This window comes from Saccopteryx bilineata, chromosome 2, assembly GCF_036850765.1.
Source record: "Saccopteryx bilineata isolate mSacBil1 chromosome 2, mSacBil1_pri_phased_curated, whole genome shotgun sequence".
Taxonomy (NCBI): Eukaryota; Metazoa; Chordata; class Mammalia; order Chiroptera; family Emballonuridae; genus Saccopteryx; species Saccopteryx bilineata.
Genome location: NC_089491.1, coordinates 5,885,074 through 5,902,781, shown reverse-complemented (window position 1 = coordinate 5,902,781; position 17,708 = coordinate 5,885,074). Strand labels below are relative to the sequence as shown.

Here is a 17,708-nt window from a genome sequence, read left to right as displayed (position 1 = left end):
CCCAGAGAGGGTCATGGGGACCCTCGGGGTCTACATGTTGAGAATCGTCTCTCTAGCTCAGGGTCTGTCAACTGTGGCACCGTTGGCATATGGCCGGCTGGCCTGTGCCTTGCCGGATGTTTAGCGGCATCTCTGTCCTCTACCCAGTAGATGCCAGAACCCCCACCCAACCCAAGTGGTGAGAACCCAGAATAACTTCATGTATTGCCAGCTGCCCCTGTGGGCAAATCATCACTGGCTTTTGTGGATGACATCTACCTACTGCTCTAGAGCTAAGGTGGCAGCTAAGTTTCATTTCAGGCCCAGAATGCCGTGCTGGGAAGGATTTAAGGACCACGGCTAGTTTCAGTGGCATGGTGTATCTGGATTGATTAAGGATGTCTGCCCTGAGAGCAAGATAAACAGTAATAGTATTGTATGCTGGGGTTGATTAGCGATGTCTGCTCCAGGTGCAGAATGAGAAGTGGAGGTGCAGCTCTCCAGGGTCCATTCGCAGTGTCTGCCTTAGATGCAGACTGTGTAAGTGCCCTGGGGCTCTGCCTCCTGACCGGCCTGGTCTGGCTGAGACTCCCTTCCACGCCCCCCCGCCCCAGGTGTTCATCGAGGATGTCAGCAAGGAGTTTGTGGAGGAGTTCATCTGGCCCGCCGTCCAGTCCAGCGCACTGTACGAGGACCGCTACCTCCTGGGCACTTCCCTGGCCAGGCCCTGCATCGCCCGCAAGCAAGTGGAGATCGCCCAGCGAGAGGGAGCCAAGTACGTGTCCCATGGCGCGACAGGAAAGGTGAGACAAGGATGGATAGCACGGGGGGGGGGGGCGAGTGGAGGGAGGAGGCGGAGGCTGCACAGGGAGCCACAGGCAGCTGGGGGTGGACGGACGGCCTCGGGCACTTGCAGGTTCTCCCTCCTGTCAGGAGCACAGCGCACGGGCCGGTCTAAATGAGAGGAATATTATTTGTACACAGTAGTGAATATCCAGGTGTAATGCCAGCTACGCCCAGGGCCCCGTGTGCAGTGAGGTCCATATGCATGTTCCACTGTGTGGCAGGAGCGATGTCACCCCATTTGGCCAACGTGAGGCTGAGCTTTGGGGACATCGTCACTGGCCAAGGTCACAGAGAGTGAGTCACCTTGCTGTGTGGTGGAGAGGGATGGACACCCCGAGTTAGCAGAGTGGGTTTGAATCCCAGCTGTGTGGCTCCGCTGTGTGTCCTTGAGTGAAGCCCTTCTCCTCCCTGAGCCTCAGTTTCTTCATGAGCAAAATGGGGGTAGCACCCCGCCTCAGTTTCCCAGGGCCTCTGTAACGAAGCCCAGCAGACCGGGTGCTCTGTCTCCCAGGTCTGGGGCCAGAGGCCCAACGTCAAGGTGTCAGCAGGGCCATGCTCCCTCTGAAGGTGCGGGGAGGGGACCATTATTTTGGTCTCTCCGGGTTCCTGGTCGCTCAGGTGGGCCTTGGTTTATAGGTTCACCCTCTGTCTCCGTGGCATCATCCCTCTGTGGGTATCTGTCTCTGTCTCCATTTCCCCTTTTTATAAGGACGCCAGTCCTATTGGATCAAGCCCGATGGCCTCCTCTTAATTTGATGACCTCGGTGAGACCCTGTTTCCAAATAAGGTCACATTCTCAGGCACTGGGTGCTAAGGCTTTCTCTGATCTTTTGTGGGGACACAATTCACCCTATAACACACCCCCTACTTCTGGCCCTTGTGTGTACCAGTGCGGGCCGAAGGCCACCCTGCAGGGCGGGAGACAAGAAAGCCCTCAGCCGGCTGCCCGCGGGTGGCCATGCTCAGGAAACAAGATTGCTAACAATGGTGGCCACTGTTGGGCGATGTTATTTTTGTTATTATTATTATATATTTTTTTTAAGCTGGAAACAGGGAGAGACAGTCAGACAGACTCCCGCATGCGCCCGACCGGGATCCACCCGGCACACCCACCATGGGGCGATGCTCTGCCCACCAGGGGGCGATGCTCTCCCCCTCCTGGGCGTCGCCATGTTGCGACCAGAGCCACTCTAGCGCCTGAGGCAGAGGCCACAGAGCCATCCCCAGCGCCTGGGCCATCTTTGCTCCAATGGAGCCTTGGCTGCGGGAGGGGAAGAGAGAGACAGAGAGGAAAGCGCGGCGGAGGGGTGGAGAAGCAAATGGGCGCTTCTCCTGTGTGCCCTGGCCGGGAATCGAACCCGGGTCCTCCACACGCTAGGCTGATGCTCTACCGCTGAGCCAACCGGCCAGGGTGGGCGATGTTATTATAAAGATTTTCAAGTCATGGGCTCTCGGAGTCCATGGGCACCGTGTCCATAGCCTCGTACAGTATTTGGTCGCTTAACAGGCCCACAGTCAGAAGACTCTGAACCTCCGGGTGACAGGGAGCTCACTACCTCACTAGCATATATACGTGCGAATGTGACCCTGGCTTCCGCCTGCCCTGGGCTAGTTGAGGCCGTGGTGGGGGAGCAGGCCCCGGCTCCCTGTGAGGTGGGGACTCTCGCAGCTGAGATTATGGTGGGGGAGCAGGCCCCGGCTCCCTGTGAGGTGGGGACTCTCGCAGCTGAGATTATGGTGGGGGAGGTATGATTTGAGAGCGCACTTGCAAACAACCAGGACCAGGGTGGCAGTGCCTCATGTCTTTGAAAGCCCACACATTCATTCATTCATTCATTCGTTCATTCATTCATTCGCTCGGGCACTGGGCCAGCAAGCTTGTAAGGGGTTGGGCAGGTGCTGCGCATGGCAACAGTGTTATACTTCTTGTGCCCCTTCTCCTTTACCCTCTGAGAGCCTGTGTCCTAGCGAGGGAGAGGAGGATGGGCGCACGGTAAGGCATGTGGAGGGTCTGTGTCAGGGGAGTGCCAGGGGAGCCATGGGGCCAGCAGGCAGGGAGGGGACTGAGAGACTGCTGTCAGACAGGGCACAGCCCTGCAGGAGGAGTATGGGTGAGTGTGCGCTGCTCCACTTGGCCACCAGAGGGCACCAGAGGCTTGTATTTGAGACCTTCCTGGGCTGACCCTGGCAAGAAAGCCGCTGGAGAAGGCAGCCACCCACCCAGGTCCTCTGTTCCCCACGCGGGCCCTGCAGGGCTGTGGTTTCCGAGAACACCCTCTGCAGTGGTTGTGCGTCCCCTTGGGTCCTGGGGATGTTTCTGCAGTTAATACTCAGTGTCCAAAAAAGGAAGTCAGACTTGACCTATCACTGGGGGTGTCTCTATGGCCAGCAGTGCGAAGGTGACGGGCGGGGGTGTTTGTGCTCCCCGGGATTTGTCCTCTCTTCTGGGGGTTGATGGACAAGGCATCTCCTGTGCCACAGTCTTCTCCTAACGTTTGTGGGAGGGAGGGGCCAGCAGCCTGCAGGGGCTGGGCCCTGTGGGCCACACGGGGCTGGGCCTGCGGGAGGCTGGCACCCCAGAGGCAGCTCCCAGGAGGACATCTTGGCAGAACTTTCTGCAGAGGTTTCTCCATGAAGAGAACGAGCTGGGGTGTGAGCCGGTGGCAGGAATCTCTCCACCCCCAGATACAGAAGAGACCTGTGGCCAGGCCTGAGGTTCTGGCCTGTGGATAGTCAGCTGCTGGCCTCTCTCAGATGGAGGGAACCAGGGCCTCACGGGTGTCACCTTCACACATCTGTCCTCTCATTCGATGCCCTGAAGATTTGCCTAGCACTGACTTCCCTCCACACACGGGGACACAGCTCAGAATGGGCCGGTGTACACTCTGGGACTCCGGGGCCCTGACTCAGCAGGGGTGAGGGATCGTGACACACGCAGACATCTGACGGAGCAAGTGTTAGCCAGTGACGCCAAGGGGGAAGGGCACCCCAGGCTGCAGGAACAGACTGTGCAAAGGCCCAGAGGCGAGAGACAGCTTCCCTCCCAGGGCCCAGCCTGGGGGCGCCTGGCACCGAGCTCAAGCTGGGGCCCAGCCCTCCACACCCCGCTGAGACCCTGATCCCCCTGCCCCCACCAGAGAGCTGCACAGAAGCTGGGGTGGCCCTTCCAGGGCCTCCTTCTTCCCTCCAGTTTTGAATTGGGGGCCTGGAAACCTGAGCCTGAGACTCGAGCAGAGCTGTGGGAGACAAGGGGTTTTGTAAATGGCGCCATCTGTATGGTGGCCTGGGAGCAGATGGGCCGCCCCCCCCCCAGCCCCTCCGGTCCCGCAGGGCGCCACATCCACACTCACACACATCTGCACGTCTTTGTGTGTGTGTGTGTGTGTGAGAGAGAGAGAGAGAGAGAGAGAGAGAGAGAGGCAGCTGTGCCCCCTCCCCGGGGCCCTGGGGTGCGGCCAGGGGCTGCCCTGGTGCTGGGGGTGCTGGGGGTGCTGGGCTTAGCGAGTGGAAGAACCGACAGACGGGCCTCGACCTGGTTTGGGACTGAGTTTGAACCCAGGCTTCGGCGAGGTCTCTGGCTCCGCAACAGATGGGTGTCCCTATGGGCGGTCTGGATGGACAGACACCAGCCGAGGGGCCCGTCTGAGGAGGCACAAGTCACCACGGTTCTAGCGAAACGTGAAGCCATTGGGGGAAAAAGCCACAGGGATAGGTAACACTAGACCCCGTGCTGACAGAGTGAGCCTGCTTTGTATGTAGCTGCCGCTGCCCTCGGCACTGAGCTGGCCGGCCCGGGGCGGGTGGGCTTGCGCCCCCTTTCCCATCCACAACTGGGCGTCACAGCCAAGCCTCCCTCGGAGGGCTGCTGCAGGGGTCCAATGAGTTCTTTACGTGTGGAACTACTGAGTCAAAGTGAACTGTGGGGCGAGTGCAGCTGGCTGTGTGACCTTGGGCAGGTGACTTCACCTCTCTGAGCCTCGCTTTCCTCATCTACAGAACAGGGTTAAAAACTCCACTGGCCCCAGGTGGCTCTCCCTGGTGACAACCCGTGCGGAGTTAGGTGCTCTCTAAAGGGACTGGATGGAGGGCAATCGATCGGGCCGCCGGTCTGGTGCAGCTGGTGGCCCCGGGAGATGAAGGAGAGGAGCAGCCTCCGCCCCTCAGCCCCTGGCTGCACGGAGAGGGACTGAAACCTGTATTTCCCTGTCGCCTGACAAGACTCGGGAAAATAACCTGTTATTCCCGCTGCCGCCCGCTCGCTGCGCCTTGCAGTTTTCACAGTGGGCGGACGGTCCCTCTGTCATTTCCCGGGCACTGGCTCCCTCCAGGCCGCCGAGCTGGTGGGAGGCGGGCCGGGCGCTGGCAGCCAGTGTCCCTCGGGGTCTGGGCCGTGCGGCTGCGGCCCGTGCTGCGGGGGCCTCCTCTCTGTCATCGTCGCCAGGGTCTGGGATGGTGTCTGCAGCCCGCTGACTGTCCTTGGGCTGCAGAGGACACAGGCACAGAGAGGCAGGGCCACCCACACCGCATGCGGGGGCAAGGGGGCCCAGGGCCTCGGCTTGGGTTGGGCTCTGTGCCCTTGGACTGGTCCCTTCTGTCTCTGGGCCCGTGTTCCTCTCTGTTCGGGAAGGAGCTCAGGAGCAAAGGGCCCTCCGTCATCACCCGGTTCTGCCCTCCCCCCTCCAGCCAGCCATTGTGTCGATGGGGAAGCTGAGGCTCAAAGAAGAGACAGAAGTCCCAGTTTTATGGACAAGGGAGGGAAGAGGGAGGGCACCCCGGAGCCAGAGCCCTGAATTTGATCTCCGGGTTGAGAGAGGTCAGGCCAGGCAGGTGGGGGACATTCAGGAGGAGGCCGAGGCCCGCGCAGCTCTCCCTGCCCGGAGACCCGCCTGGAGCCCCCAGCCTTGCACACCTCTGTACCCCCGAAGTGTACACGTACGCGATGACTCATGTGCATCCCACCAGGTCCCGGACAGGCACGCACTCCGCCCTGCTGTGTTTCTTCTGACACACCAGTGCGTGCAGTGGGCTAGCCGTACCCGGTTCGGAAGGCTGGGAGAACAGCCCCTCATCAGCTGGCTCAGAGCAGCCCTCATGCTGGAGGCGACACGGTCCCCCTGCCCCCCTCCCCTAACCCCTCCCTCACCCCTTTCTGTGGCTCCTGACAGCCCCTGTTCTGTGTTTCAGGGAAATGACCAGATCCGGTTTGAGCTCACCTGCTACTCCCTGGCCCCCAAGATTAAGGTAAGATGTTGCTTCTTTCAGGGGCTGGGCTCCAGGGTCTGAGGCCCCTAGGGGCAGGGCATGGGGTTCTGGGAGGTTCCAGGGATCTTCTCGAGGTGGGTGGTGCCCTTCTTCCCCACAGAGATCTCCCTTCCCTCGCCAGCTGTGAGGGCACAGCGCTCTCCCTGCTGCCCAGGGGTCTGTGTGGGTTGGGCACCAGACGGAAAACCATTGCTGTCCTTCAGCCAGTGCCCTTGAGCTCTGGGATCTGGCTTCCCGGGCGCAGGCTAGAATGGTTCTGGGATGTGCCCGGCCAGTTCCTGGGCTCCTTGTAGCCCTCCTAGCCCTGGTCAGGGCCACCCAGCTGAGACCACGCCCACTCAGTGAGGCCCTGGCTCCTCTCACTGCTTGAGCCCTGAGCCCCGGGGTCTTGGATCTTTTCCTGGGATGGGAAGGGCCTAGGAGACACCCTTGCCCATGGATGCCAACTGGGTATGAGAGCACATGTCAAAACTGTCCAGCCTGCCACCACTGCCCCAACTCCTTCAACCTGACCTTGGGCCTGAGCCTGTGTACGTTCACCCTTCCATTCATGTCTTCATTCATCCATTCATCCATCCATCCATCCAGTATTCACCGAGTATCTGCTCAGTACAGGCCTCCAGTTTCTCACCTGGGGAAGCAGGTCAGGGGGCCAGGTTCCCCCAGGCTCCACTGGGTCCACGGAGCTGCAGACACCTGGCCGGCCACCGCTCCAGGACGGCAGGGCCCAGAGATGACGCACGCCGTCCCACAACCCACTTCTCTTGCTTCCTTTCCTCTGCACACGGGCTGCTCTAGATGGGGAAGGGAGGGGACTCGGAGCCTGACTGAGGGCACGGAGCTCAGGCCACCAGCCCGGGAGGCCAGGGGTCAGTCCTCAAGACGGAGAGCCCCCACTCAGCCTAGAGTGAGCAGCCCCGGACCAGGGCCCTGGGAGCGCCCTCCGGCCTCACCCCACCTCCGGGAGCCCAGCCTGCACCCCGGCCCCAGCCGGGTCCCAGTCCCTGGGCTCCGCCTAGCTGACAAAGACTCAGAAACCAGACAGACTCCTGTGCCCACCGGCCTGCAGGGTCAACAGCAGCTACTGTCCGAGGGCTGGGGGTCAAAATGGATCCTTAGAGCTCATCATGTTCACCTCCAGGCCACGCTAACCCCCCCCCAGGAAACCCTTGAGAGCCCCGTGGGGGCTTGGGAAGGGCCCCAGCTCCCACAGCTTCAGCCTGAAGCAGCTTCAGCGATGCTCAGGCCTCCGGCTGCGCCGTCCAGTGTGGCAGCCGGCAGCCACGGGGCTCCTGAGGCCTGGGACGTGGCGGGTCCCCATCGTGAGGTGTGCTGTGTGTGGACCGCATACCCCCCGGGTCTGGAAGACTCCGCGCAAAAGAGAACGTAGAACAGCTCAGTGACTGTGTGACGTCCGTGACTTGTGGCGTGGTGCCCGTCCGGATGCCTCGTCTAGTTCAAACCCTCGGGTCTCAGCTGGGGAGACGGAGGCCCAGACGGGCAGGACCTGCCAAGGGACAGGTGGCCGTTCTGCCATGGAGCTCGGGCCTTTCCAGAGCCATCCCCGGTGTGGCAGGCCCTGTTCTTCCCTGGCTCACGGGGTCCCCCCGTGGCCTGCCTGCGTCCTTCCCAGGGGGCAGCAGGAGGCCGACCCCTGCAGGTGCCCGGTGGAGGGAGGCTCCCGCCCCTTCACCGAGCGGCCGGCTCTGCAGCGTTAGGGCCGGGAGAAGCCCGCGGCAGGGCCCCTTGTTTCTGACTCCTTGCTCCGGGTCCCAGGTCATCGCTCCCTGGAGGATGCCCGAGTTCTACAGTCGGTTCCAGGGCCGCAACGACCTGATGGAGTACGCAAAGGTATGAGCCCGCACCGGCACCCCAGCCCGGGCCTACTGCCCCGGCACCTCCCTCCTGGGGGGGAGGGGCGCTGTCTGTCTGGACCACCTGCTCCAGGCTGGACGGATCCTCATGCCTGGGGGATGGAACGTATCCAGCTGTCCGTCCCCCCCCCCCTCCCCAGGCACCTGTCCCCTGGGCTGGACCCACAGAAGTGTGGTCCCTGCCCGGATTGGGCCTCTCCAAGGGGAGCCCCCACTCCATGGAGCCGGAGGGCTCTGGGCCCCCTCTCTGCCTCCCTTTCTCCTGCCACTTCTGCTCTGTGTGTGTGTCACTCAGAGGACAGCCAGGGAGGGGTGTGAGCCAGGCCATTTTCTGCCCCTCAATTGCCTGGCTGCTAATTGTCCCCAGTGCTTTGCTGGGAACAGGTAGGCGCCTCTGAGGAGCCGCGGCCCCACCCACACAGAGAGCCTCACGTGGAGCAGGCCCCCTTTTGCAGTACAAGTTGCCTTAAAACATATTAGAAGTTTTGCATCAAGGTCCTTCGCCTCTCCCCCGGGTTCCTTTCTTTTTAGCGAGGCGTGGTGGCAGCCCTTGACAAACAGCCTCAATCAATCAGATGGGGGGGGGGGCAGCTCTGCGGCACACGCAGGAGAAAATTGCTCAGGTTTTAAAATAGCAGTCGCCAGGGCTGGCTGTGAGCTCCGGCGGCAGCCAAGGTGCCGCGTGGCGGGGGACTCGGCGGGGACGCGGCCTGGCCCCACCGCCAGCATCCCATTAAGACCCGGAGTGCTCGGAGGAAACATCTCCTCTGCCATCTGTTGTTTTATTATTAAGAGGGGAGTTTACAAGAGCAAGCCCATATGTTGCCAAACAAATTGTCAAATAGCAGAGCTATTAAGAGAACGGGGTTGGCGAGGCCTCCCCCCCCCTCCCCATCCGTCTCCCTGATCATACGGAATATAGAGCGTGTTTCATCTTTAAGAATAATGAATTGGAAACGCCCCCCCCTCCTCTCCCACTCCCTCGACATTCTCACGCCTGCGGTTCATCACGAGAGGGGCTGGGGCTGACCCAAGCCTTGTCCCTCCTGTTAGTTAAACCCCCCAAACAGAGCTGCTCCTGGGGTTCCCAGGTTTTAGGGAGAAGGACCTTCGCTCAGCTTCTGTGCCGAATAATAATCTTTTCTGAGAGGAAAGTTTGCCTGGGGGGGGGGACCAAGTCCGGGTTCCTCCTCGGTCTGCCCTCCCTGGGGGGGGGGGGGCTGGTGTCAAACTTAAACTCTAGGGAATCGGCCCCATCTACGAGCAGAGGCAGGACTTCTGTGGCCAGAAAAAATGACCGGAATACCTGAGCGGCCACGAGGCTTTGTCCAAAATTCAGAGCCAGGCAGGATCTGATTCAGCTTGAGACCAAAATCGAGGGGGCTTTGAAAAGCCCTGCTTGCCAGACCCCTTGTGGGCAAGGCCGGAAGGCGCTTGCTGTAGGCGCCCCATAAAAGGCCCGTGTTCGCTTCACTTGCCCTCTCCGTCAGACAGGCGACACACTCAGAATCACCCCCTCTTTATTCTTGTCGCCATAATTGTTTAAAAACCAAAAACCAGCATTTGAGGTATGGCCCGGAGAAGCAGGGCTGCGTCCCGGGTACAGGGGAAGACGGTTGGTTTCCTGTCCTGCTCGCAGTGAGAGGGTCCCGGTGGGTGGGGCGCCCGGGCAGAGGGGAGCAGGGAAACAGGCCTCCTCTGGCCAGGGGCTGTCACTGTTGTTGGCCTGTGTGTGTATCTCCCCGCCAGGCAGGGCGCCCGCCTTGTCCTTGCCTCCTTCCCGTCCCTGCCTGTTTGCTCTCCCGGCTCTGTCCGAGGCTCAGTGGGAAAGAGAAGGCAAGACTGTTTCCAACCCAACCCCCCCAAAGGCTCGGGACCAGCCACAGGCTTCTCAGCCCTAGCGCCTAGCCCTAGAGGTGTTGTGCGGTCCCCCAGGGGTTCCAGCCCGTCTGTCCAGAGCCCTGGGCCCCACCTCCCCGGGGGCCCCCTCCACCTGGAAAGAGCTCAGGACCAGTGAGTGTGTGGATTTGACTCTGGGCAGCTCTGGGGTAAGTGGCCCCCCAACACTGAGCAGCCTCTGAGTGCGATGTGCCCATTTGCCCGCGTGGTTTAAATTGAGGCACACACAGAGTCTAGTGCGGGTGTGGGCTGTCTCCCAGCAAAGCTTCGAAAGCCACCCCAGAGGGGGTTAGCCTCATTTATTTTGAAAGTTTAAAGTGGTGATGAAGGAAACGTTCCCACCTTCTGGGAACGAGAGCTGAGCCTGGGTCTGGAGCCCAGCAGGAGAGACGGGAGGATGCTGGGGGGGGCCCCCGATGGGCCCGGGCCTCTGAGGTTCTCGGACCCACGGGCTAAAGCCCTGAAGGGGGGTTGGGGAGCGGAGTGTCCAGCCCTGCTGGCTTCAAGGGGCCGCTCCAGGTATGCACGGGGAGGGGAGAGCAGGACGTAATACACGGGCTGGGTTCCAACCTGGTGTCCGCCGGGGGAGCGCGGGATCACCCAGGGCAACAGCCTCTTCTTGAGTCCAAACAGTTGAGTGGGGTGCGCCTTCCAAGTCACCGCCAGCAGCCTCTCAGCCCAGCGTCTGGGGGGGGGGGCGGGTTTTCTCCTTGAACAATGGATTGGGCCACTTGGGAAGCAAAACACAATCAGAACGAGCGGGGAAGGTGGGGGGGTCTTCCTGGGCTCCTGCCCTGGGATGCCGAGTGCTGTGTGTGGGCAGGGGTTGTCAACAAGTGTCCCAGCGGAGGCTCTCACGTGTCCCTCCCTTCCGTGGCTCAGTGGGAAGGCCCTGTGTGAGCTCTGGAGTCCTGGGTGGGGTCCACAGGGGAAGTTCAGTCCCACCCAGCTCACAGGGTCGCCGTAGGGGGCATCAGGGAGACCCCCTCAGGGTGCTTGGCCCACTCTTCAGTGCTTCAGGGGTCCTTGAAGTGTAAGTCCAGAATCTTCTGGAAGGGACCTCCAAACTCAGCGTCCACTCGACAACACCTGACACTCGGTCTTGCAGTTGCTGAGATGACAGCCAGCACCGGCCCTCGCTGCCTCCACGGGCAGCCGGGGAGGGGAAGGAGACTGGGGGTGGTCCAGGGGCTTGCCTGCAGGGGGCCCAGAGTTTGGGGCCGTCTGAGGCCTTGAACAAAAACCAAAGCAGCAGGGCCTGCCCCTCGCGCCTACTTCAGGATGCCTCATGCCCGCTCTGTCTCCTACCTGCAGCAACATGGAATCCCCATCCCGGTCACCCCCAAGAGCCCGTGGAGCATGGACGAGAACCTCATGCACATCAGGTGAGACCTCACCCACCCGTTCCCAGATCTGCCCGGCACTGGCAAGCGCCCGCCGGTGTTGGGCCAGGACGTAGGGCTGACCGGACACTCAGAGGAGGACAGACCACGTCACGCCCGATTTACAGCTGTCACTGCAGCTCTGCTGTGTGCCAAGGGTAGACCGTGGGCACCTGGCCTCTGCTGGGGTATTGGGCAGGGCTTCTCTCCAGAAGGGCCTTTGAGGTTCAGACCTCAAGGATGAGGAGGGAATGACCAGAGTGCAGGGAAGAGCATTGAAAGCAGAGGGAACAGCCTATGTGAAGCACATGTGAGCACTGAGGCTGTGCCCCAGAAAACAGAGAAATGTCCCAGGCTCGCTCTTGCCACCTGCAGCTCCCACAGCCAGCTGATGGGCACAGAATGTTCCAGGCGAGGTTGGCAGCTGTTGCTTTGGCAGAGAAAGGAGCAGATCAGACTTGTATTGCGGGTGGTATGTCCAGGTGTAGCTCTGTCCCTCTGTCCCTCCCCTCATGACCTGTCTTTTCTTTCCGTCTGCAGCTACGAGGCTGGGATCCTGGAGAACCCCAAGGTATTCCCTGTTTTCTCCTCTGCTTTCGGTGGTAGCTGCTCAGTGCCCAGGCTGTCTGATGTATTTGTAGCCTAATTTGAAATTTCACGGGGGGCGGGCCTGGGGTTGGGGCTGAGCCCTGCCTGTGTTCCCAGCCCTCCCCACCGGGCCCCCACCGCCTGCCCACTCCACGCATTTTAAGATCCCCTCTCCTCCCCCCCCCCCCCGCTCTTTTTCTAATTGCTGTTGGATGAATAGGGGAAGGAAATATTTCAGGGCAGCACAGAGAGAGAGTGTGATTGTGCGACAATAAAGAAACAATTAGGCAGATGAGACACTTGTGGGAGGGCCCAGCCTGTGCCCACCAGCTCTCGGGCCGCTGCTGCCTCCACTGAGGTGGGGGTGGGGGATTAGAGCCCCAGGACCCACTTGTCTGGGTTTGTGCCCCATGTCTGCAAGGCAGGCCACCCCATCCCTGTCCCCAGCCTCCCCAGCTGGGCCTTGGTCTTTTGAAGTTTAGGATTTCTCTCCCTGGGGGGTTTCCCTTTGAATCTCCCCCTACCCACCAGGGAGATGGGGGAGGCAGGGTGAAATCTATCGGGGGAAGAGAAACATCTCTTTGTCCCTGAGGGAACGTGTCTCCCCCCGCCCTAGCTCAGCCCACACCCAGGAGGCTGGTTTCTGTTTTTTGGGTGGGGGGCTGCTTGCTGTGCTTGCTGCAGGAGGTAGGGGGGTGCTCGGCCAGCTGGAGGGGAGTATGCCCAGCTGGTGTGGGTGAGGGTAGGGGGGAGCTGGACCCCCCTGCCGGGAGTCCCTGGTTGACCCCTCGCAGGGACCAGGCCTCTTGGTCTGTGTTGGCGATATTACGTGTGCCAGTGGCCGTTTCCGGAGCCAGGCCTGAGGTTAGCGTTTTCTGGGCTTACTGTCCTTGGCTCCCAGCTGTGAGCATCCTAACGTTATAGGCTAGGAAGCCGACGCCCCGCATGAGAGTAGGGCTGGTGCCCAGATCACCCCATCACAGGAGCCGGCGCTGTGGGCCTCTCTGGTCCCCATGCTGCCCACGACCTCCCCACCCCCTCAGCCCCTCAGCCCAACCATGTTACACAAGACAGCCCGCACCCTGACCCCCTGGAGGCTGATGGCCCCGTGAGGCTGCTGCCTGCTGGCCACAGGTTCTTCCAGTTCATGCTCTGCTGACCCCACGACATTCAGGCCAGGCACCCCTAATTAGTCAGTCACTCAGCGCCAAGGGGAGTCGGGGAGGCTGGGCAGAGCAGAGGGGCTCCAAGGCGGGATGGAGGAGTCGGGGAGGCTGGGCAGAGCAGAGGGGCTCCAAGGCGGGATGGAGGAGTCGGGGAGGCTGGGCAGAGCAGAGGGGCTCCAAGGCGGGATGGAGGAGTCGGGGAGGCTGGGCAGAGCAGAGGGGCTCCAAGGCGGGATGGAGGAGTCGGGGAGGCTGGGCAGAGCAGAGGGGCTCCAAGGCGGGATGGAGGAGTCGGGGAGGCTGGGCAGAGCAGAGGGGCTCCAAGGCGGGGCGTCCTCCAGCCTGCGGGGCCCCAGGCATGCTGGGAAGCCGTGCCCGCCCCTCTCCAAGCAGCCTGTGGGCTCTCACCTCTGGACTGGGGAGCAGGGCCTAGAACAGAGCGGTGGGAGCCAGGGGGGAGGCGGGTCCCTGTGTGACCATGGCAGGTCCCCTGCCCTTCTGGGCCTTCTGTCTAATGAGCACAGTGGATGGATAAGTAAGCGTCTCTTTAAGGATTCTGCCGCCAGATCAAGGCGGGAAGGTTAACACTTGGGTCCCAGAAATGGAAAACCTGGCTCTGAATCCTAAATCTGCTTCTACTGCTCTGCAACCTGAGGCAAGTTACCAACCTCTCTGAGCCTCGGATTGCTCAGGCACACAGTGGGACACCATAGCACCTCCCTCCTAAGCCACTGGAAGCCGCCTGGCCTGTCTGTGGCACAGGGCAAGGCCTCAATCATAGAGCTGGGGGCCTGCCCTCCCCGCCCCTCAGGCTGGCTAAGACCTTTGGGAGGAAGGGACAAAGGTCCCCTCTCATCGGGCAGGCAAGGTTGGGCTGGGTACGCACCCAGGGGGAGACCTCATTCCCGCTGGGAAGCGTGAGGCCAGCCCGGGAGCCCAGGGTCCGGCCATTGGAGTCCTGCTCTCCCAGCCTGCCCCCTGCAGGGTCAGGGCCCGTACTGGCCCGGGGGCCTCCCCTGGGCCTTCCCCATCCCCGACGTTCCAGGTCCTTTCTTGTCTCTGGGTCTGATGTGCGCGGAGGACGTGGCGGGAGCAGCAGTTCTCAGATCCCAGAAATGAGGAGGCAGCAGCTAGGGGCCTGGTTGCACCCCGAGCTGCCCCGGCCCCCTTGGGAGGAGCTGGGGAGACAGAGCTTAAGGGAACTGGGGCCCCCTCCCCCTCTCCAAAAAAAAAGCCCCGAGACCTAGCGAAGGGAGGGTTTGAAGGCAGATGGTTGAGCCATTTTCTGCCTCCGTGAGGGCTGATTGAAGGGCAATGAGGCAGCTAATGCGAAGAAAGATAGAAATTTACTTGCTTTAACTTCATAGGGCCCACAGTGAAAGAGTTCATTCAGTGCCGGCCGCCATATCTGATGGATGAATAAACCATCCACAGCATCCATCATGCCTCTACATCATGGTTCAGTTCATGGGCCATTTGCTTCCAATTTCTCCTCCTCGGCCTGTTTCATGCTTTCTTTTGCCGACTCCCCCACACACACACACCCCACCCCACTCTCTCTCTCTCTCTCTCTTTTTTTCTTTACTCTTTTCCCTCCCCCCAAGGACCCCCCCCCCTCCAGATGACATTGGAAGTGAGCCCTCCCGCTGGGATGGATAAGTAGCCGGTATTGATACTCAGCAACAAACTATTTGTCATTTGAACTGGGCTTTTAGGAGGGAGAGAGTAAAAGGGGCCGGCATGAGCCACCTCGGAATGCAAAGCAAATGTCACTTTATTTCTGTTTATTTTCTTTAATTGGCGCTGTCAGGGTGTCGGAAGCCACCCTCCGACAGCTGCCTCCTACTTCCACTGTGGAGTCTGGGACGCCGGCCTTCGGGTCTTCACGCCTCCTTTCTCCTTCCAAACGGGAACGTTCTCGCCCCATCCCGTGGGGGGCTCCGTTAGGACGGTGGCAGGAGAAAGTGACTGACGGGCACCAGCTTGGAAACAAACGGGGAGCGTCAGGCCCAGCGCTTGGGTGCAGCAGGGGCTGGCACCCCGATTTGAGCTCAGCCTGGGCTGGGGGGCTAGTGAGGCGCCTTGGGCAGGTGAGGGGGGGTTGTTGCCAAGTCCTGTTGGTCACCCAGAGTCCCAGGCTCTGGGTCACTTTGCCTTTTGTCTGATGGCCCTCGGGCCTGTGCGTGCCCAGGGAATGGGTGGTTGGCAGGACACAGTGGATCTGGGGAGCATTTCTCTGAAACCCCCCCATGCTCACCCCCATAGCTAACCGTGCTGGCTGTCTCTGGTCACATCCCTCATGCTGCTTCTCAGCCCTCAGGTTACTAAGGCGTCTGGGAAACAGCGTGGGGCGACAGGGAGAGCACTGGGCAGGGACTTCAGGCCCCTGGAGACTGGCGGCCACACCAGTGATGTCGGGACAGTCTGAGTTGGGCTAGCCTTGGTTTTCTTTGGCCTTGGTTTTCTGTTTGGTCCTTGGGTCTGTGTGTCTTTGTGATTGGCTCTGGGTCCTTGTCCCTGCCCCACGAATAGAAACAGTGAAGGAATGAAGCTGTCCCCAAGTCACACGGCACTTTGGAGGTGCCAGGGTCTCCCAGCACAGTCTCTGTTCGAGCTCAGAAGTACGGCCGGAAGGATCAGCTGTCCCTGTGTCCCAGGATGGAAGGATTTCTCAGGGAACTGGGCTGGTTGGTCTGGCAGACTGACGGCAGGTCCCTCTGGTGGCCCCCCTGTCCTGGAGGGGGCATTCCCGGGAGTCCACTCCAGCGGTCCCGCCCACCTGCAGAGCCGATACAACCTGCAGCAGGCCTCTGAGGGACTCTCACGTCTAATAAGGACTGTCTCTACACGGATGTTGTCAGATAATCAAAGGCAGGTGTCATTTCTTCCACCTTGTATAAGAGGAAACTGAGGCCCAAAGGGGTGGAGCAGCTTGCCCAAGGCCCCATGGTCTGAGGTCTTGACTCCTGGCTCTGGGTGGATCTTCCAGCACTCGGACATCCCGCACGTGCTTGCTGAGGACCCTGTGGCTTCCCTGCCCTGTGCCAGCTGGTCTCCGCCTGCCCAGGGCTCCCGGCTGCCGCCGTGGCCTCTCTCCTTCAACCTTTATTTCCTCATCTGTAGATGAGGTAACAGCATTTGACCTTCTTACCAAATAGAACCGCTGAGAACTCAAGAGAAACTGGAGATGAAAAGTGGCATACGCAGGGTTTTAAAAGCAAGGATTTACGGACTGCCCTTCCCAGGTGGCCAGCAGGTGGACAGCAGCTGGGCTTGGGGTGCCTACAGGAAGGACAGGAGCAGTCAAGCCCCAGAGGCCCCGTCCCCACTGTGGCAAGGGTCCAAGCCAAAGCCTGGGTGGGTAGTGGTGATGGGGGGGGGGCCAGGGGCTCGGAGGCAGGAGGGAATTTCGAGAGTTCCAGGCAGTCAGCCTCCCTCCATCACTACATGGAGTCAAGAAGCCCATTTCCCAACGCGTCCAAGAAAAAATATACATAAAGGTTGATGTGTTTTCAAATGGTTTTTTTTTTTTTTTTTTTTTGCTTTGCTCTCCTCTTTTCTCCCCGTGAGTATTAACCTCAGGGACCCCGGGACGGCTCTGCGCACTGGAGCACCTGCTGGGGTCACACGTAGTCATTAGCTTTGCGGTCAGTGCAGAATAAACCCCAATCCTGGGAGCTGGCGAGAGCGCATGCGCGCCCGCTCCCGGGCAGCCCGCCGATGCCGCCTCGCGCCCCCAAAGTCGCGCTTTTCCTGCCTGACTTGTTCCTCTCCTGCTATTCTACCTCCAGCTGTGGGGGCGTCGAAGAAAAAGATGAGATCAAGTTGAGGGGAAAAATGGTCTGATTTCTTGAGCCCTTTGTTTCCCAGGCTCCTGGCAAGCGGGGCGGGCTGGGGGCTGGGGGTTGGGGGCTGGGAGGCCTGCTGGACTCCCGGCGGGGGAACTGCCAGCCGTGCCCCGGGTTCTGGAGAAGGGTCCGGACCTCTGCAGGCGGTGGGGTGCCGGGTGTCTGAGGACGGGTATGGGTGGCACAGCGTGGCTCTGGGCACCCCCAGTCACTGGCCTCTTTCTGTCTTTTGTCAGAACCAAGCACCGCCAGGCCTCTACACCAAGACCCAGGACCCGGCCAAAGGTCCCAACAGCCCTGACGTCCTTGAGATTGAATTCAAGAAAGGTAGATTGGCCGCCATCGGGACTCCAGGGGGTGGACTCGGGGCTCTGGCTCCTTCCTTGCCCAGCCCGGAAGCCTGGGCACAAGACCTCTGCACCCTTCTTGTGCTTCTGGAAGTCAGGGCTCAGGCAGGGACTTCAGGGGTTCCCAACCCCCTCCTCCTCCACCCAGAAGGCGTGACCCATGGAGCCCCCAGGCTTGGGAAGAAGGCACCCTCTGCTGCTGCCCACCAGTTCGTGGGCACCGGGTTGAGAGTTAGAGTGTCCAGTCCGAGCAGCCCCTTGCGGGCCGCTTTGGCAGTTAGGAGCCATCACTCAACTGAGCGAGTTCCTCTGGGGCCCCACTGACCCCACAGCTGAAGCCTCGGCTAGTCCTCAGTTAGCTACTTGCTGCTTCGCTCCACACCGCTACCTGGGCTCCGAAGCCCACTCTTGCTTGAGTCCTGACCTCTTCATCCTCGTTGCTAGCAACAAGAAGTGTTTCCTAAGCTGGCCTGGGGGCCCAGCCTTGAGCCTGGCACCAGGGGCAGCTGTTGCCCTG

The 17,708-nt window shown here is 60.9% G+C and overlaps 1 protein-coding gene across 2 annotated transcripts in view; it reads left to right on the top strand.

Moving 5' to 3' along the window:
* Positions 1-17,708, top strand: part of ASS1 (argininosuccinate synthase 1) — a 48,326-nt gene that overhangs the window by 8,815 nt on the left and 21,803 nt on the right. For both annotated transcript variants that reach the window (XM_066255942.1, XM_066255943.1), the window contains exons 5-10: positions 594-782; positions 6,010-6,066; positions 7,864-7,938; positions 11,175-11,245; positions 11,783-11,813; positions 17,081-17,171. In XM_066255942.1, the coding sequence (XP_066112039.1) occupies positions 594-782; positions 6,010-6,066; positions 7,864-7,938; positions 11,175-11,245; positions 11,783-11,813; positions 17,081-17,171 (514 nt within the window). The remainder of the gene's footprint in view (positions 1-593; positions 783-6,009; positions 6,067-7,863; positions 7,939-11,174; positions 11,246-11,782; positions 11,814-17,080; positions 17,172-17,708) is intronic.